Genomic DNA, 21,912 nt, shown 5'->3' on the forward strand with positions numbered 1-21,912 from the left:
GGTTTTTTGTGTTTTTTGAATAATGTCTATGTTGATTGTCTGAGTAACCACTTTCTTTTGTCTTGCAGGGGCTGTTGGGGAATGCCTAGGCCGACCACAGAGTTCAAGAAGGTAAGGATGCGCTAGTTGTGGCGCTGGGAGCATCCTTGCAAGTGAGCTGACCTGTGCTTTGTTTCTCCTCAGGTCGCAGAGAATTCCTGGAAGCGACGATGGAGTGGAGGACAGAACGCCAAGGTGATGTTCGGAATGGCGGAGGCCTTCCAGGTGAGATGGTAAGTAGCTTCTAATGCTTGCCTCGTTAGTCCTGAATAAGTGGCAGAGGACCGATGGAAAAGTCAGCGAAGGCTCCTACTGGGTGGAAGAGCTGGAGCTGAGCAGGTAAGAATAGCGATGTTCTTCCAAGTTGTTTGCCGAGCAGGCCAGGATATAGAGTAGGACCCGGTGAACGTCATGCTGCAAAAGCAGAATAATGCAAAGCACGTGCCTCGGGTCGGGTGTGGTTTAAATACCCGGCAGGTATCCCAGGTGCCTTAGGGGCGGACCCCGCCCTGAAGCTAGCCTGCTTGCTGCAGTTCCCCTATAATCCTCACGGGGGCAGCCTGTTCACCCATTGTCCATCGGGAACCATAGTTGCCAAGTGCGCCTGGTGCCAAGATTGCGACAAAGGCACCCGATACGGGCTAGTGTGGGTCTTTCTGACCTTGGGAACAGTACTGAGGTGGGGGCCCTGGTGCCCAAGACCCATAGCCTCGGTGCGAGGTCGTGACAATCCCAGCACTAGAGGCAAGCTACCCTCTGTGGACCCATAAGCAGTCGTTAGAGTCAGCACAGACATTGCAAGGGCTTAAATTAAGGGCATGCAACGGTAGGTGTAGCAGCAATTGCCCGGCAGGGAGTACATTTTTTGGGGTTGGCTGTTTGTCAAAGATTGACTATATTCTTGTACTTTTGAGTGAATGGGAACTTGTTAAGGAGTTTACTATTCTAGATCGGAGAGAATGCGACCATAAACCCCTTTTACTGGTTGTGAGATTAAGAGGCAAACCTGGTTATATTTTTGTGTCAACTGCACCGATAAGAATCTCTGGGAACGCTAGACATGCTATCAACTGGGACCATGCAGAGATGGCTGGGCAAAAACCAGCTATTTATCTAGCAGTATTAGCATATATCGAGAGCATTTGCAGCAGTAGTCTCAGCGATAGGGAGATCCTGGTTGAGTTTGATCATCTGGTAACGGGTCTATGTCCCTTCTTTCCTAGACCAGCAAGATACATAAAACCGAAAGGGGTGGTAAAGCCTAAATGGTTCTACAGCGAGTGCAGGGCAGCTAAGAAAGTTCTGACAAACTGCCTTGCGATAGATGGCAAACTGAATATAAGGGAGTTAATTTCCTGTAGAATCAAGTACAAGAACAACAGAAAAAAGAGGGATATTAAAAAGCCAAGTGCAGAGATCACCCAGATGCAGTCTCTAACAAAAAGGGAACAAATGACCGGATTGGGTTAACTACTTCTGTGGGTTGTATAAAGATAGTCTGGTCAATGAATGTGTGATTATAGAGGGTATTATAGATCAAGGCACAGTGAGGACTGGATGTAATCAACCATCAATGTATATCACTCTAGCAGAGGTAAAAAGAGTAATTGCAAATTACAAGATTGAGAAAGCCACAGGTGCCGATAGGATCCCAGCAGACCTGCTGAAGGACGTACCAGACATATGGGCACCAATTGTACTGAAATTGTTTTTAGCAGTTGTCAAACTTCATCAAGTCCCCAACTAGTGGCGACAGCTGAAATAGAGCCTATTTACAAAAAAGGTGGAAGGGGAAACCCATGCAACTACAGGCCTATTTCACTGCTTGATGCCACTGTAAAATCTTTTGTGAAGGTGGTACTAAAGCAGCTGCAGAATTGGGTGAATTCTAATGATTTAATTTCTCATCTTCAGGCTGGCTTTCAACATGGGACAAGCAACATTGATCAATGGTTTTGTTTGTCCCTTTTTCTACATAAATACACTGCACTGAAGAGGATGCAGGTATATGCAGTTTTCGTGGACCTCCAGACTGCTATTGACTGCGTTCTGTGAGAAACCAGAATGTGTCTCACCCCCTAGTCCCTGGGGGGTCTCTCTCTCAGGTGGCCAGTGTACAGCCATCGCCTTTTGATCCGGAGCATGGGGGTGGTCCAGGGCAGGAGGAACGCCCTGGCAGAGGGGTCTTCGGGAAGTCGGAGTGGGACACCTGATGGTGTGACACGGTTTCCACCTCCCTCTCACACCTTTACCCCAACCTACCCGGTAGGATATTTAGGAACTCTACCCCCAACCCCTTTCCCTTCACAAACACTTTTACACAGACGGCCGGCTCTGGCAGAGAACAGACTCACACCCGAACATTGTACCTGACATGTCCCACTACTATGGTTATGCAAGGTCAGGCAAATACTGGTAATCACTCACACCTGACTTCCATTAAACTTCCCCACACGGATAAGGCGGAGCACGAAAGCACACTCTGAGCAAGGCAAAGCACACGAAGGAACAGTATTTTCCTGACGACAGCTGAATGAGGGAAGAAAGACGGCAAACTAAGAAGGGTGCACAAGGAGGGAGATAACATTGACCTTTCCGGCGAGAAACTGTTACTTTCCAGAACCCTTCAGATTAAAAAGCGTAAGGCCAGGAGAGCAGACTGAAGAATCCTGTGTTGTGGGTCGGAGATACCCGGGGCCCCGCTGCAATGCTGAGCATGTTGGGGAGGAACAGCAGACGCGTGGTACCGTCCTTGGCTCCAAGATCAAAGCAGCGCCAGAAAGATCAACACAGCCACTTAGTTGGGTAAAACGATGCAAGACCGGTCTGTGTTGAAGTCAAGGTTGCAAGCAGTAATATTGTATTAAGAGCGCAAGAATGAAGATTGGTAATGAGTGTGATGAAAGACGCAAGTAAAGCTTAATTGCTGATGGAGGTTTGACAATTTACGGATAAAGGTACAATACCAATGAGAGAGGGGTTCGGCACTGCGAGGGTACTCAATCGAAGGTCTTTGTAAGGTATCCAGCCACGAAGTGGCAGAAACGAAAGTAGAAGATTGATAGAAAGAGAAGTGAACTGAATCGAAGTGGTCCTGCGACGGTTTAAGCAAAGCCAATTGCACATTCGAAAGTCTTTGATTTAAGATATAAAGGGGAAAACATAGAAAGTGAGATTGCATGGTCCGAGCCCAAACGAGGTAGACCAATCAGGAACATTGTGCTAAAGGGGTCTGGGCCCAAACAAGGTATATCCATGGTCCAAGCCCGAACGTGGGAGACAAATTGTGAACATTATGGTAAAAGGGGTTCGAACCTGAAGGAGGGAGACCCATGATGAACGCTGGAAGTGAGAACTTGTGAATAAGAATATCCTCATAAGAAAGGAACTTTGGTGCTTGTTTATTACGAGAGACCCTCTGCAGTAAGAGACTATTATTGGGAAAAGGGCTTTGGCAGAAAACCCTGATGCCTATGCTTTGAACTGTATCCTCGTGGCAGAGAAGCCAGAGTGTGTGCGAAGCTCCAAAGTGCCGCCTTGACCTGTGCTGAAAACGGGGGGACTGGAAGCCAACTGCTCAATTATCCTGGCCGATTATTTGTTGAACTCATTTGTGTTTGAATATATTATTGTCCCACACCTTTTATATTTAGAAGTAAGGATTGGCAATAGGTTTATTAGTATATACCCTTTTATTTTGACAGAGACTCCACTAGAACTGCGTTATTATTACGTTATGGCCGCAGCTTGCTCCCATCCTTAGATTTAGAAAGTCATTCAACCAACCCACTGAAGTTCAATTAACACCCTTGAACTGTGATCACTTGTGTCTGTCTTCACTGTTTGATACCATGCCTTCCTTACAGTCCGTAAAGTGCAGATATGGCAAGTAATGGCAGAGCGAGGGGGGTGCCTCCCTAGTTGATAGCAGTAACACAACTCTATTGTAATAACACTGCGGTAGTGAGGTAGGGATTTACAGGTGAGACTACTGATGAGTTTTGGGTACACAGGGACGTGCGGCAAAGCTGTGTGCTTGCCCCGCTCCCGTTTTGTCTCTACATTAATGAGGTGCGTATCTAGTTGATGAACAGATGATGTAGTGGAAGGCTTGATTCCCCCCCCCCAAAAGACTCGGCACTGACAACATCATCGGCAAGAAATAATGCTGGAATGTCGTGCCATTGGCAACATCACTGATGGGAATCAGGCACAGCCGCTGGTGCTTCATTCTATGGCATGACAGGAGGCTTCATATTATGCATTATCAATCTTTACTCTGAAACCACAGCAGCAAAGAAAAAACTTTTACAAACAAAAAAGTTTCAATAACAGAACTAAATAGAGTTCAATGTCAATGCAAGGGGGACTCCCCAAACTATCATGGAGGACAGGTCATGCCCTGCAGGGGACCAATGAGCAGGGACCCTCCTCTATATATGTCCTTTACTCTAAACCCAACTCCTCTTTCTTTGCTGCTGACACCACAGCTAAGTCACTCCTTTTAGTTGTGCCTTGCACGTTAGTCAGTGGTTGCCATATGAATTTGTGTTTCATATATAATATACTGGGTGCTTTACTGCGTTCACCTTGGGAATTGTGTTTCCTTATTTTGAGTTTATTATTGCAGTATTGTATGAACTACCACTTACTTCGTGGCGTTTAACCAAAATATTAGGTCGCGAGCGCCCGCGCTTTAATTGTGGTGTGGTTTCCCTTTATGAAGCGAGTATTTCACTTTTCAGGAATTCTTTTTTACCTACCCAACGCGCGTGGGCCTGTCTGAAGCTTTAGCTTCAGGCCCGTCATGCGTGAGTGTGGGGGCGCGGGGCAGCGCCGGCCTCGGTGTTTATTTGGCTTTTATTTGTAAATGGAATGCGAACGGTGGCGCACGGGTCTTTGAAGCCTTGGCTTCAGACCTCGCGCGCACAGCCTTTTGTTTATTTTCGTGTGCGGCCCTTTTAGAAGCTGCGGCTTCAGGCCTGTCATGCGTGGGTTGGTGCGCCTAGAGCGCCAGGTTATGTTTTCTTTTTATTTATTTACAATTATGTTGTCAACTGTGCGCGCGGGTCTTTAGAAGCCTTGGCTTCAGACCTCACGTGCACAGGCTGCTGTTTGTGCTTCCCTCCGTCGCACACGGCCCTTTCAGAAGCTTTCGCTTCTGGCCCGATGCACTGGGAAGCCTACTCATTAACACGTTTGGCTAACCGCCGACCGGCCTCTCCCTCCCCAAACACCTTGCGCGTTGAAAGCTTTGCGGGGTGGAGGGGTAAGGGGGGTTTGTGATGGGAGTTTTCCCTACTTATGCGCTGCCCCAGGCCCGGGGGTATTGATGATTGATGAGCAGCGCTCGGGTACCTGCAAGTTCGTAGCGCTATATAAATGCCGATTTATTAAAATTATAATAAATGTGATACAAAAGAGTTTTTTCCTTTCAAGGAAACTGTATGGGAAAAGTGCATGGGCTACCCACTTTTATCCCCACGCGCGCCTTGGCAACGGCTTTGTTTTCTGATGCGCAGATGAGGAGAGCGCCATGTGCCATCTCCTTTACATTTAGAAAGAAAATCCAAAGTGTCTCTCTAATTTGGCAATACAGGTATATTGCGTCAGAATTTCGGCACAGATATTATGAGTGCTGCTGCCTGCTCGGCTTCAGGTTTCACCTGAGTTTGGATGCGAGGGTGGTTCCCTGGCGTGCTGCTGGTTTCCATACCCTGCTCGGGTAAGCAGCTTGTGGTGCGCTTGCTCAGCGTATTCCTTGGTTACAGCAATGGTTAAGCTGTGGGTGAAGCATTGACGCTTCCCTTTTGTGTAAAGAATTACTTGGTTTTTTAATTAATTAATTTTCTCATTTTATCCTTTAAAGAAAAGACAGCGGTTGGTGGAGGAGGTCGTTGTCTGACCTATAGGGGGCTTGAGCCTTCTTAGCCAGCCATCATTCAGACGCAATCCTGTGCTAGCCTGATATTTCATGTCCTTTACGGAAAAAATGTCTGGTTTGTTACCCCTATCTTTTTTCCATTAGGTATGCAGGACAACTCTGTCCGTTTACTTCCCTTAGGTTTTTTCTCCTCCCCTAAAAGGGGTCAGATACGCAGGTTAGGAGGAGTTTCCACAGTCCTGGTCTGTTCCTCATAGCCTGTTTACTTATTTTATCTCCGCTACTACATGGTCCTTGTTTCTGTGACAGATAATTTGGAGGACCGCATTTGCCTTCATAAAGGCGCTAAAGACTTTAGCCTTCTTTCCCTCATCGAAAGGACGGTCCTGGGAGGCAGTGCCATCCTCTTGTTTTGGGAGCTAACCCTCTCGACATTGATCGGACAATCCTTGGTATCCTTCTTTGCCCTAGGGAAAAAAAATGAAAGGACCCTACGAGGGAAGAGAGTAGCGGTGAATTTGGGTCATATACAACCCAGTTGGCTCAGCCGGCTAAAGAGAGAAGTAACCTCTATTTCCCTATTGGATGCACAAGTACTGTGCTACTTGATTGAGATCTGTTTGCCTGCTCGGCAACGCCAACGCCTCTGCTCTTACGGAGCGACGTAATTACCCCTCTTGTGAAGAGGGATGGCTCAAGGGCAACGCATTCTTCTGTGAGGTAAAACAATACAGTGCATCCAGGTTCGGATTGTAATACTAGCACTTGAAAATGTGCGGATCTTGAAGGGCTGGATTATAAGAACGATTGCCTGCTCGGCATTGATAAACGCCTTCATGGCTATAGGATGACGTAAGCCCTTTCCCGTGCATCTTCATCCCAAATTATTATTGGACAGGTGGCTTTTATTAAGATCTTTGCCCCTCAGGTGATTAGAGCCTGCTCCTTTGGGTGTTTTTTCCTAAGTCTTCCTATCCGGGAAAAGGCGCATCAAGAGGTGCGCACAGTTACTCCTCTGCTCGAGGGGTTTGAGAACGATGTTTTTGTTCCTTTGGAGGGATTATGCCAACAGGAATCCTGCTAGTCCTAGGATATCTCCTGTAATGCCTCAGGTGTTCACCAAGTTTTTCTTAAATGGTGTTCACCACAAACCCCTGGGGGTTGCTGTAGGTTAACAAGGATCCAATTTGCGCACTTCCTCTGTCAGTTTTCCCTTGCCCCCTTCCCCAGTGGTCACTAGGCAAGTAAAAAGTGTGTTAGTATGGGGGTCAGTGACCTCATTTTTGGAAGGGGCGGTGATGCCAGCCTCCCTCACGGTTTCTCAATTATGAATGAGATAACTCTGCTCCCACTAATGGGGAGTGGGCATATGGGGTACTACCAATAATTAATTTGCAAGTTTTAACATCTATTTGTGGCAACTTTAAAATGGAAGAGTTATTATGCTCATTGTTTCCCGTCTCCTGGCAGATAGTATGGTCGTGTTAGACCTCGAGGATGAGTGCTGTGGGTTCCTCCTTTTTTCCTCCTCTCAGGAGTTTCCGCTTCAGTTCCACTGATGGGTTCACTCTTATCAATGTCCCTCCCGTTCGGTTTGGCCTTCCCATCAGCCCCCTGGTGCTTTACCAAGTTAATGAAGAAGGTGATAACTCACCTCAGTTCCAAGGTGTTCTGGGGAATATATATATATATATATATATTTCTCTTGGATACAGTTAGAGATGTCCCTTCCGCGATCATGGAATTTGTTCTTGGTTATAAGCACAACATTAATGCTCTGCATCTTATCCTTCGGGATGATAGACTGTACTTAAGTAAGGAGTTATCTGTCTTCTCCCCTGGAAAGGGAGATTTTTTTCCCTCAGCTAGCTATCCTAGATGGGCAGATGGCCAGCTCCTTCCGTGTCATTGTTCCAAACATCTTCGCGAGAATCTATCGTTCTCGCATTTAGATCAGCCTTTGGAATTGTTAGCGAACTCTGTTGCAGTCAAGAGCTTTTCTCTAAGATCAATTCCAGATAAGCTCCAAGACAGGAGCAACATATTGTCAGTCAGGATGTCGGTCCGATAGCTCAGCAAGTACAGCACTCGCTTTTACATCTGTGCAGAGCCTGCTGAAGCAGGATCCAATCTCGGCAGGGCCAAACTCAGCCTTTCATCCTTCCGAGGTCGATAAATGAGCACCACACACTGTGTGCAATAACAAGCAGTGCTCAGATACCTGAAGGTTTGTAGCTCTTTATGAAAGCTAAATGATTAACTCTCTCTTTGCCACGATCTTGTACGGTTGGAGTTCCGATTGAGTGATCTCTTTTCTCCTTGTGAGAAGGTGGATGCCAGTGCACTGCATTCGGACTGTTCCTCAGGGATGCTCATTTCCTTTTAATGTGTTGATACCTCCGGTGCTAGCATAGCAGGGGTTGCGAGTTCGGCTGCGCAAGCAGAGAACAAAGCTAGTGTTGGCCTTCTCAGGGGGGGGGGTGGTTCCCATCCCTATAGGATTTTACAGTGCATATTTTCTATTATCATCCCTCTCCACTTGTGGTCTATCTGTGACCCACAAGTTTTCTCTGATGAATGGTTGCTTCAAGGGTTCCTCTCTGTTATTCATTAGAATATATTTTCATCTCTTCCCGGGGCTTCCGAAGTTTCTTTTCGCAGTGCTCTATCTGTGTCATCAAGGACTTTGGGATAGCCTTTAATAAGTCTGTTCTTTTAGCTGGCGACTGTTCGGTGAGTAGGTATGTGACTCTAGTTTTCGCTTCTGTTTCTCCCTTAGCAGAAATAGGTATTTCTGGTAGAACGGTCTACAAAGGGTAACATTACATGTCGATGATTGCATTTAACTGCCATTAACTCAGCGAGACATGGTCGCTAGGGGTGAAAACAGTGGTTTGGCAGTACTTGGTGTGCAGGACCTTCAGGTCCATTGGCTTTGGGGTTCCACCTTAACTAGGTGTTTCTTATAGGCTACGATTATATCGTAATGGATTACCGCATCTTTGTCTTTCCAAGGAAGGGTTGTCTGTGCTACAACTGTTTTCAAAGTTATCCATGTAGGGTTTCTTTCCTGTTAAAGTGCATCTCCTGTATCAGTCCTTTAGATATGGACAGTGGAATGTTTCTCCCGGGGGGTGGGGGAGAAATCACTTTTTTGTTGCCAGAAGGTGTTTCCTCCATCTATTATCCAGGTTACCGGGACATTTTGTAATGTATGAGTTACTAAGTGTTTTAAAATGCTTAGGTTGGACTTAACCCCTAAATACCTCTCAGCTGGTATTCCTGTGGGAACACTATTGCGGGGTCTCTTACCCCTTGGGCCATATGGATTAAGTAGATTTTGCAGAGAGAGGGAGTCCATTGCTCCTTTGGTTCTTCAGTTGAAGATGCTTTAGTGTTTAGGACGTTCTCCTGTGGGGAGGGAATTATCAAAGCAGCTGATTGGTCATGGGAATAATATTTGGAATAATTTATTTATCACAAGTGTATTGCTCAGGTTGGGATTGGGATTGGGATGCAAGGGCTTTGAAATTGCATAATATGAAGCCTCCTGTCATGCCATTGAATGGAAAATCCCCCTCACTAACATGACAGGGGGTTTAGATTCTATTAAAGACAGGAGGCGAGTATTATCCCACCCACCCTCCCTTTGTATTTGCTGTTTCATGTTCCACCCACCCACCCAGTTCTATTTCATATTGTTTCAGCTTTCAGGTGAGAAGTCCTATCCAGAAGAGCTTCGTCATAGCTTCAGGCTGCGGAAAGGTTGAGATCTCTCCAGTTTCGCTGGATCTTTTCTCCGCGCTACGCACTTGAATCGTTACATTGGGCGTCTGATGCAAGACAGCTGCAGAAAGAGAGTTGGATTTAGAGTAAAGTACATATATAGAGGAGGCTCCCTGCTCATTGGTCCCCTGTAGGGCATGACCTGTCCTCCATGATAGTTTGGGGAGTCCCCCTTGCATTGACATTGAACTCTATTTAGTTCTGTTATTGAAACTTTTTTGTTTGTAAAAGTGTTTTCTTTGCTGCTGTGGTTTCAGAGTAAAGATTGATAATGCATAATACTCGCCTCCTGTCTTTAATAGAATCTAAACCCCCTGTCACACTAGTGAGGGGGATTTTCCATTACCAAATACTCCCAATTGGGTTTTAACATTAAATAAGACAAAGACTAAAATAATGGTATTTAGGCCAAAGAAAACTAAATTGTTTGTATGTCCAATGAACGTAGATGGGATTAACCTTGAGCAAGTAACCCATTATGACTACTTGGGTGTAAGATTCACTGATACGGGGCGTGGCTTGGAGCGCCGGCTATGCGTACACTTCTGTGAGAGCTCCGGCGGGCTCCGAGCCGCAACGACAAATAAATGGGTTTTAACCTATGGAGATTCATAAGGGACAGTAACATCCCACGGCGGAGGGCGTGAGGCGCAAACCCCTGCATGGGTGTCGAAAATCAGAGCCTACAACCCCGGGAACGCGGGCCGAAATCACCCATCCCGGCAACATGACGGCCGCCTTGCGAGGCGCGCAGCGGGACCCACGGCGATCACAGACACAGAGCCTTGCATGGACACCCCCTACAGTGGAGGGGACATAAGGTGGTAACCTTTCCCGGGAGGCCGGACCCAACATACGGTGCGCGAGAGAGGCCCCGTAGCCCTGAGTGCAGCGGAAGCGGAAGAGACGTGCCAGCAAGCCTTCCAGCCGCGCGGCGTAGACCCGGGATGCTGGAAGCAGATCCGGAGGCCGGGAACAGCATCGGTGATCACCCGCAGCAGTGCCTGCATCGGCCCAGCTGAGCCCATCGGCAGCAGGGCCGTGAACAGCTGCCCGCCTTCCCCCCACCGAGAAGGGCAGAGGAGGCGACGCAGCACAGGCGGAAGAGAGCCAGACACAGACAGCCTTGCAGCACAGCGCCGGAAGAGGTGAGCGTAGTCCAGTGGCCTCCTGGGCAGGTGACTGGCGAGGCAGCAGGACGAAGTAAGTCCGTCCCCAAACTCCCCAAGACAGCAACCAAGCATACAGAGGGGTGGGTGCCCAGCGGTGCCAACACCAGTGGGGCACACCCCCCAGACCAGCAACAGCCATGAGGCTCCGGGCGCCCCCAAACAGGGGAAAAGAGGACCTAGGGTCGCACCACAACTACAGAAGCCCTAGAGGGCCTAGATCCAGGCAAGGCACACCAGCCCACAAAAGCACCACATAGGCAGACAGCTGGTGATCCCACCCGGGGCCAAGCAGCAACAAGGCTCATCAGGGTTGCCAACAGAAAGGGGTAAGCCCTTCCTGCTCATAACGACTGCAAAGGAGGCAAGAGGGGCAACACAGAAGGGGTTGACTCACAGAAAGAGGGAAGCCCCTCTTCCCCCGCAGCCACTGCACAGGGCCCCCCCCCCAATCCGCTAACCCCTGACAATAGGGCAAAGAAGAAGGAGACAACTGGGGAGGCACCAATCAGCAACAAAGCCCACCCCAGAACACCCCCATTCCCCAAGGCATCCCCGGCCACGATGGCTAAACACCTCAAAGCCCAAAAGGGAGCGGACAACGCTGCCATGCTGCAACAGGATAGAAGCAAGAAGGCTGACACAGAACAAGCTATAACCCCCTCACCAGATAGGTCAATGGGCCACCAAGGAGAACTTACAATCACTTCTGGCAGACATAAAAACGGAATTATGGAACTCTATGACCGAGCTATCAGCCAAAGTGCAGTACCTGGACGACTGCATGGGGGAGGTGGAACGACGGGTCAGCGAATCCGAAGAACAGGTCCTTAACCACACAGCCCAACTCGCAGAACTCCAGAAAAAGGTGCAGACTCTGGAAGGCAACAACGAAGACATAACACGTAAGCAGGAAGATATGGAAAACCGGGCTCGGAGGAACAACATCTGCATCTGGGGGATTCCAACCACAATCACAGAACAAGCCCTGCAAATGTACGTAGAGGACCTTTTTCAAACGCTTCTCCCAGATTGTGAAAAGTCTCTACTGCTGTTGAACTGGACCCATAGACTCCATGACCACAGGACACCCGTAACGAATACCCCCCGGATGTGATCACCCAGGTCCACTTCTTCTCCACCAAACAAGATATCATGGCGGCCAGTCGCACACAGAGGGACCTAACCTTTCAGGGTTCCCAAATTCAGATATGTCAGGACCTGGCAGCAGCGACAATCCAAAAGTATAAATCGCTCAAACCACCAACGATGTTCCTCCAAGGTCAAAAGGTCAGATACTTCTGGCTCTTCCCGGCAACATTCAGCTTCTCGTTGGAGGGCCAACTCTGCACAATAAGCTCAATGGAAGAAGCCGAAGGCATTCTGACAGGAGCTCCTTCCACTCCAGATGAAGACCTGATGAATCCATCGCACTCAGGAAACCTAAGAGAGGACCCAAAGGCCCAATGTGACTCCTGGACCAGGGTGGCCCGTCAGGGGGAAAACAAAAAACAAAACAACAGGCTACTAGAACACTATGCCCCATGGAACTGTCACTGCAGGGGCACTCTAGAAGGGGCTTCATCTCAAAACTATACAAACTACTACAGGATGACCAACTGACCACGCGCCCCCGCTGCATGGCCTAATGGGAGAGAGATCTGGGCCACCCGATAGAAGACGTCACATGGCTAGAGATATGGACAAGGAACAACAAAGCCACCAGGTGCATAACAAACAAAGAATGTGCACTGAAACTTCTCTACAGATGGTACTACCCTACGGAGCGCCTCCATCAATTTAAGAGCTTATTGAACCCGGAATGCTGGAAACAATGTGGAGCGCAAGGCACATTCCTCCACATGTGGTGGGACTGCCGAACAGTCTGGAAATTCTGGGAGGAGGTACTCCAGATCATCGAACCTCTCACATACCGTATATTACCACTGGACCCAGAGGTGATCCTGCTGGGGGCCCCAGCAGCAGACAGTTATCCGAGAACTGGCCGAACGGCGAGATTGGTGACCCAGCACCTCCTAGCGGCGAAAATCGCGATAGCCCAAAAATGGAAAATACGAGAGGGGCCCCTAATGCATTATGGTGGTTGAAGGTTTGGCACCTCCTGGTGTTAGAGAAGATCACATCGGTGAAAGAGGGGGCTGTGCATCGCTTCACAGACTGCTGGTTCCTGATACTGGAGTACGTCAGGTACTTGCCAGCGCTCTGTTTATTATAAATTGATGTAAATTACCCACTGCATAGAAAAGGTCAATTTGACCCGCAATCAAGTATGCTAATATGATTACCTCACAGATAGTATGGAAACCGGTGTGATACTGGATCAGACTTTGGGTGTCTCCAGAGCTTGAAAAGTATAGGGAGGCACTAACCAGTGTACTCAGTTACTCAAGAGGGTGCACATTGCCGTGGGTGAAACATGTAAGATACCAGCTGAGTAGACTGGGATTAAGTGACATCTGGCAGAGTCCTGGCAGTCTATCAAGTCGTACAAAAGAAGAGGTGAAATTGGCTGTTAGACAAGCCAATTATGATTACCTTATAAGCTCTTGCTTAAATTTAAAGCTACGACTGGATTACCTGTATTTAAAAAATTAAACAGGGAACAGAAAAATATGTACATCTAATAACAGCAGCCTATGCACGAACATTATTTATGCTTAGAACTGGTACACTCAAGACTGCAAAATTCACCAGCGGTTGGATAGGCCACACCTCAGAACTTTGCCCATTATGTGATTTAGGTTCTGAGTCAATTATGCAAATTTTCCTATTCTGTGACAGTTATAGAGATTTAGGAAGCTTGTATTTATTGCCTTTGTTTAGGAAAGCCCATGTCACTAGTACTATGGAAGCCATAACCTCATGTCAATCTACAAAAACTGTAAATTACATATATTACATATATTTTGTGGCAAGATTTGTATACCGAGCTTGGTCACACAGGAATTATTTGACCAGGCAAATTGAGTAAATTCTTCGGTATTGGTTATTTTACAATTTTCTAGATGTTATTTGAACATTGTTATTTTAATGCACGAAATATTTATCCTGCATGTTACACAACCGTATTGTCCGAATGTTGATGTAATATATTATATACGCTGAAGGCACATTTGTTGAATAAACCACAAAGAACGAAAGACAGGTTACTGATTAAGAACTCCTTGAACTTCCAGGTAGGTCTACTGGGTGGTACTGTGGTATTTGTGATGTTAACTTAAATGGTCTATTCTATTCTCACATTTCAGGGAAACGTTTTTTTTCACACATTTTTAGAAAGCCACCATAACTTTGGTGTTGTGTGCAACAGGAACCAACAATACCGTTTTTCACCTCATGAGATTAAATTCACCATTATCCATGGTTCAAAAAGATCATAAAACAATACAGAAAGAATGGCATTTGGGCCCTACGCTGGGTGAAGCATCCTAATATGGGGAAACACATTTGGAATACGTTCAAAACAAGGCACAACAACTGCATTTTAAGATTCCACCTGGGAGCCTGATCGGACAAGGAAGGGCACAAAGATAGACAGATCATCCAGATAGTATTTAAAAACCTGGCCCACTTGATCTACTTGATACTACGGGGAGTACTTGCAGAATGCTCACAAGCATCTTGAAAACTGGCAGGAGTACAGAGCTCCAATCTCAGCTCTTTTGTACAGTGCAAACAAGGTCCCCTCCACCCTCCTCACCAACTCCACACATCAAAGAGCTGTTCAATATGAGATTACGCATCAACCAAATTCAAAAAAGTGAAAATTAATGTTAAAACCACCATCTGGCACTGCAGGAAAAAAGGTGTAGAAAATGGGACAGTGATAGGTTCCACGCTTTGAAACACAGATTCATCACAGTTTCATTCATGAAAAAGATTAAGCTAATGTACTTCCTGTTATAACCTCTGAACTTAGTATTCTATATAATCCTGTACTGCTCCCAATTAATCAATAGCGCTTAACATAACAATTATCTGCATATTTTCGCCAATCATCTACAAACATATTTCATTGATTCAATCCTGTACAATCAATTCCAGCCACTACTGTGGACTGAGTTAAAGATAGACTATGAAACACTTCAATTCAGATTTTAAAAAATGTAAATCATATTTCCACTGCAGGCCTTTTTTCAAAATATCACTCTAAGAACACACACTCTATTCACAATTGCATTTAGATAATAATTGTGTATGATGATATAAATGCACCACACTATCACTGTGATGACCAGAGCATATGGAGCAACTGATGCTTCTTCTAGCCTTCATAATGTTGCACATTTTCACAAAATTATACAGCTGTGTCTCACTTTCCAATACATTTCATAGGATCCAGTTTGCAGAAGCTTAGCACACATGCCACTGCAATGTAAAATTATGGGTCGTTAAAAAACAATATTGCCTTGTTACTCATTTCTATATATTTTTAAAAGAATATAACAATTGCATGACTGATCCCAAATTGTTATTGACCAGCCAAACATATTTTGCACACAACACACTTAGGCTGCACATTCGGTATAAAGCAGTACTATGTGGACAACGTTGCAACGTTTGTCAGTGTGTCAAGCGTTAGAATATAAATCCTCAAGAAAGTACACACCTGTGCTAACCCTCTGAATCGTTCTTCTCTTGTTTCACATATACCTCTGCTACTCTGTGGCCTCATCTGCGACAGTTCCAAAAAGTCCTTTATGGGATACCGGCCAGGGCCCATATTGTCCTTCTAGAAAAAAATAAACAAGACTTCAAACTGTTAATGCATTTCAAACTTCTAAAGGTGGAACAGAAGGTATGTCATCATATGTGCATTATCTCTTAAAAAAGGCTTAGAAGAAACTGAACATAAAACTGAAGGAAATTGACAAATCACATAAGAGTGGGAGGATTGCAGATGGCGAAGGGAAACAATGCATCACATACACTAGTTGTATTTATTTGTTTGTTTTGTATAACGTGCTTAATACCAGAGTTAGGTTTCTAACCGCAGATCCGGGATTCAAACCTCTGTTTCTTTGTGTGGTCTTGCTTCCAAGACCAGCACATTGCCCCTGTGCTATCCTCCATTCAATTTAGCAATAATACCTGTTCCTGCGGCCCACATCCGGTGGTAACGGCCCAGGGTCCAAGTTAAATGATTGCTATTAGCAGCACCCCGGGTTGCCAATCCGCTAAACCGGGGTCCTGACAGCAAACTTTTTAGTTTGAATGAATGGGACGCTGTGTTCATGCTAATTACCCCTATTGTACCGATTGACCACTTTTAAGCTACCCCCATTTCTGTAGCCACGTGGTTCCCCTACATCGTCACTGTCGAACACAGGTAGGATTAGTGGGTTCTTCTCAATAGGTTCATAAGTTTGGGACCAATAAGTGATGTGCACCTTCCTGTTCTAGGTGCGTACAAAGTAACTTGACAAGGCCAACCTGCTTTGATAAAACAGTAGGCTTCCTCATTAACCCAAATGCCATGGCGCACACAAGCTGCGCCCCCGACCTTGTACTAAATTTACTAGCATCACCTCTGCTCCTCCTGTCCCAAATCACAATATGTTCCAGACACAGCTCCACCCTTATCTCTTCCCATCCCCAGGTAACCAGGGATGACATGACAAGGGCACTGCTCTAGAATCTGAATTTCGAGGATTTGTTTGTTTAAGTTGTGTGGCTAAGTGTGGTGTCTGCCCCGGGGTGAGGGCAGCAGCGTTATAAATCTTCGCCTGGCTCATTGGCATCACAGAACCTCATGCCATATTCTCATGAATTTGTCCTCCAAAGGGCGCCTTCCTTTGAACTCCATTACCAACTAACATTCCATTCACACCATATTGAGCCCCGCAGCTGGATACAATTAGTGCTTATCTGCACACCCTGGGTGCCTCTGACCTCAGCTTCTCTCCTGGGGAACGGAAAAAGAGGATTTGTTTTTGGACCCGAACGACCAGAGCCGCAGCCCCACACCAAGGCCTGCGTTCTCTTCTGTTCATCATGTGCTAGGCCTTAACATCAAAATAGCGACACTTCTGCCAAGTTAACACACCGACCTCACTTCTACCACACTGCTCTGCTGACTCCATCTTCCACTTAGTTAAATCTTTCCTGCACATTATGATCCCTGCGTCACAACAGTTGCATCAACTAACCAATGGGCCTTTAATGCTGTCCTATCTATGACCTCTGCAACCACAACATTAATCAATTTTTTTTTTTTTTTTTATATTGTTTTTGATGCTTACGCATCATTACAAATTTAGATCACATTCAAAAATACGGTAAAACTTTTTACAGCGAATACATTTCAATTTTAAAATTAATAAAACAGTTGCTAGACAGTAAAGCGTTAGAAACATAACAAATGTATGCGAGTTCACTGTGATCGAATATACACAATACACAAACGGCTTCTCCGACCGGAGTTTTCACAATTGGGCAGACTACATAGTTCATGACAATGAGCAAGCAAGATCATTCAGTTTGGGCGAGCAGTTATTCAAATGCAAGCCTTTCCACAGTCTATTAGCAGGACACAAATTCAATGCAATACATCCATTTTTATAAGTTTGAACTCTCTAACTGTAGAGAAATTGCTGCATCAATGATTTTTATCAAGCGTACCGTTGCCAAAATTATTGCCTTTGAAGCGCCCCACATACAGCGCGACCAAATTAAATATCTTCCAAGTTTAGAATTACTAGAGCTAAAAGCAGAAATAATTTTTTGTCTATCTGCTTCGAAAACTGGACAAATCATAAAGAGATGTTTTAAGGTTTCGCTATATTCTGGAAGTTTACAAAATCTGCAAGTAGTATCAGCAGAGATATGTTCATTGTGGGACCAAAATTGAGTTCTTGATTTAGTGTGAATAAGGTCAAATCGAAATCGCATGTAGATTTCCAGAGTCTCAGCACTAGGACACAGCGTAAGATAGGATAGACGTGGAATCTGTGCGTGTCTATAAACTGCGTATTCCACAAATGATACATATTGAGATATCTGAAGGCAAGTTGCAGCCCAATCGTTGTTAAAAAGCCGTTTGTAGGCAATATTTAAATTGATCTCTAAGTCTTCCGCAAGAAGATTGATCCCAGCTAGAATGTTAAATAGTCGCTGTCGAAAGTGTATAATCGATCTAGGCTGCGATTCTCTCAACATGATGTGGAAATCTTCATAAAGTGAATTTTCCAGAGGGAAATTCATTTTAACGTACAGTTTCAAAAGCCGCCACTGATGTCGAGATGCTAAAGAGTTTAGGCCTAGTTCATGGCGTACAAGTGCATTTGGCAGAAAGGTAGGGAGGCGAAGCGTCACTTTCCACAATTTTGCTTGAATGTGGTTTAAGAAGACTGACAAATCTACCAAGCATATGTCCAGACCATATAATATAATAGCCTCTACCTTTTTGGAATAGAACTCAAACAAGGGCGCTAAGGTAAACTTACAATATTTACGATAAATTATGCGCATTTGATTTTGCAACGGTAAGATTTTTTCAACAATTGCTCTTTTCCAAAAACTGGCAGAAGCATTATTTGCTAGGTTGTAACCAAGATAAGTCACTTGATTAACGATTTGAAGGTATCTGGATTCAATTTGCCATTTAAATTTACGAATTTTTTTTTAGAGCTTAATATGAGAATGTTAGATTTAGCAGCGTTAATGGAGAGATTGTTTTCTCTACAAAAGGAGGAAAAGGTATCTAGTTTGCTCTGAAGCCCAGAATGTGTGCTATCGAATAGAAGTACTTCGTCAGCATAGGCAAGCCAAGATAGTTGGAGTTTGCCAAGGCGGACGGAATTAGATTTAGAGAAATCCCAGATACCCTCAATGTCCGTCAGATATAAGTTGAAAAGGACTGCTGCAAGATTGCAGCCCTGCTTGACACCAGTAGCAGTGGGGATAGAATGAGTCAACCAGCCATTGTTCGCAATCCGCACCCGGAATGAGGTATTATGATGTAAAAGAGCAATAAGTGCTACTAAATCGGGGGGAAGTCGAGAAGCAACATTTTAGCCCACAGTCTGCTGCGAATTACAGAGTCAAAAGCAGATGATAAGTCCAGGGACGCAATGAAAATTGGTCCGCTTGCAGGTTCATGGGATTTAGCAATCAGATGTGCAAGAATAGTGGCATTTAATTGGGTCCCATATGTTTTCTGAAACCTGTCTGTACTTTATTAAGTAACTTCCTTTCTAAGATAAATTTTTCAATATCTTTTAGAAGCAATAAGGCGAAGATCTTTGCGGCCACATCAATAAGCGCAATTGGCCTAAAATTAAGTGGATTATTTAAAGGGCCTGATTTATGCAGAGGAATAATAATAGAACAGGTCCAGGACGGAGGAATGCTTTTTGATTTAAATATTGATTGAAATACCTTCAAAAGTACATTGGCCCAGAATAAAGGATCATCTTTTATCACACAAGGCGGCAGACCATCAGGGCCTGCACACCTTGAGGATTTTAGCTTTGCAATTGCTAGTAGAATATCAACTAAATCCCATGGACAAGACTCTGGTATAAATTTAGTTAGGTCTGGTAAATTTACTTTATGAAAGCGCATAGGCAATTAGTATTTGTGCTCGAAGAAATAAACCAGGAGACGCCGTCAATTGCAGATTCCATATGAGGATGGTCCAAATTGGACGAGGTTCTAAGAATTTTCCAAATATCTCTGATGTTTTTTTTGCAAATTAGGCGAATCATGTTTTGATTGCCAAGTAGATGAAAATTGGCATGAGCAGATTTAATTTGCATTTTAAAATTTGTTTGAAGAGTATTTTTAGCTTTTATATAACGAGAAGAGCTCATATTCGAAAGATTTTTCCTAAGAAGGCGGAGAGCAGAGTTTTTTTCCTTTTTTATATTAGCAAGGCGGGAAGCTAAACTTAGCACTAGGTTAGGAGTATTAGATTGCTTAGGAGAAGATTCTGCTATGTCTCTAAGATGATTCTGTATCATCTGAGTGTTCCATGATAATAACGCTTGTGAGGAACTATCATCAAAATGGGGATCCGACCACCAATCACGATTGACTAAAAAGGTCAATCGTCGACATGTGGAATGATTCCAGCGTATTGAGAGAAAGGGCCTATCATTTTGGACTAAAGCCAAAACAGGCGACTTAATAAATAAGCCAGTTTGGGCCGAAAAAGTGCTCACTAAAATAGCATGATCACCAAAGTGTGGAAAAAAGGGAATGATTGGCGAAAGTAGGCCTGACAAGAATTTCGAAGTGATTATATAGTCAATAATGGAATTAGCATTCCCCCTATGCCAAGTGTGTGGGGAGCTTGAACAATGTGTTTTAATTACACAGAGGTCCCAGCCCGCAAGAAAGTTAGTCCATTTAACACCATTTTCATAGGATTTTTTGGCATGTTGTGAAGTAGCATATAAAGGAGTATCAGAGGAGGCTGCATATAAGTGTGCATTAAAATCACCACCAATTAAAATCTCTGCAGGAGGGCGATAATAATGAATATCCATGAGTAGATCATTAAGCAAGGCAAGCGCATCAACAATGGAGAGAGAGGAAGGATTCCAATAAAGTGATATAAGCACCATTCTCTTTATCTCATAAATATTGATATTAACATCAACCATCAAGAATAATTGAGTAGCAACTTGGTTATTAATTGTAAATCGTAACTCATTGTTGAGTAGTATGGAAATGCCTCCTACTGGGCGCCCTATTAATGGTTGAGTCGCTACATGGTGGAATGCTGTAAAGCCATCTAGGGAAAAATTGTTGGAACACATAGTTTCCTGTAGAAACATAATAGTAGGGAGTGAGTTTTCAGCATTATTTTGAAACTGATTTAGAAGGTTCTTAAAGCCACAACAATTCCAAGACTGAAAAATGAAGTTTTTGCATTATGAGTTTGTAGCTGAAGAAGAGGTAGATGTTGCCGGTATATTAAGAGGGAGTAAAGTAGGTAAGGTTCCCAAAAAACCATTCAAAGATGAGGTCAAGGAAGCCAGTTGTGTTAAGATTTTAGCATTTTCTGATGTGTCAGCCAAAGAATCTTTCGAAATATTGGAATTTTTTACAAGCCGAGGAGGAATGAATTCTAGAAATTGCATTGCATTTTCTAGAGCTGAGAAAGCATGCAATTCCAATCCCAAAAACAACAAGTCATTTTTGTGTTCCCAAATAAGTTTTGCAACAATCGGAGAAAAGACTTTGCACAACATCCGATTGTTGTTAATCGAAGGCAGTTTTATCCAATCAACATCTTGTGAATAAGATTGCGTAAAGAGGGAATTTTATACAACATGTTCATCAAGAAGGAACGGTTAATAGGAGCCGTGCCATTAATTAGGGAATTGCTGGACCAGCCAATCAGTGTGAGTTTCATCAGGAATATAATTGAAGGCAGCTAGATTTCTATTGAGTATTGAGATTGTTGGAGTAGAGGGACCGACTGGCATGGATAAAGCCGACTCCTTGTGTCTCTCAACACAAATGGGTGCAGGCAACATAGAGCCAGAACATGTGGAAGTTGCAATAGGCACAGGCTGTGTAATGGTGGATTTTGATTCAGCTGACAACAGAGTAGAATTTTGTACAGACACATCAGAAGATAACAACTGAGGAGTACTATTCTGTAGGGAGGAAGTTGTGGGTTCTAACTGCGAAACTTTAAGAGAAGGAAGATGGTTCAACACTTGAGCAGAGGGCAGATTAGAAGTGTTATTATCCACAACATCTGACTTAGAGTCAGCCACACTAGTTGAGCTTGAGGTTTTTTTATTCTCCATAGCAGGAAAAAACATGCACAAATTGGCTTGACAAGAGGCGACAGGCGGCATATTGCCTCCACTACATACAGCACCTATTACGGCCTTTTGGTCTTCTAAGGAATTTTCTGGAATAGGTTGAAGATATGTAGACCGTAAAGGTTTTTTTTTCTCTTTTTGTGTTTTTTTAACGGATTTCAATTGCAGGGCAATTTGGCTTTCTTCATTTAGTTGACTCGAATTTAGTTGTAAATCTTCAGATTCCGAC

General features: G+C 44.6%; 1 protein-coding gene across 1 annotated transcript in view; it reads right to left on the reverse strand.

Annotated features, from left to right (window-relative positions):
- Nucleotides 1-21,912, reverse strand: part of CIMAP2 (ciliary microtubule associated protein 2) — a 690,070-nt gene that overhangs the window by 411,866 nt on the left and 256,292 nt on the right. Inside the window, exon 4 of the mRNA XM_069642119.1 lies at nucleotides 15,509-15,631. Coding sequence (XP_069498220.1) covers nucleotides 15,509-15,631 — 123 coding nt within the window. The remainder of the gene's footprint in view (nucleotides 1-15,508; nucleotides 15,632-21,912) is intronic.

Source organism: Ambystoma mexicanum, chromosome 1q (assembly GCF_040938575.1).
Source record: "Ambystoma mexicanum isolate Mex_15411 chromosome 1q, UKY_AmexF1_1, whole genome shotgun sequence".
Classification (NCBI taxonomy): Eukaryota; Metazoa; Chordata; class Amphibia; order Caudata; family Ambystomatidae; genus Ambystoma; species Ambystoma mexicanum.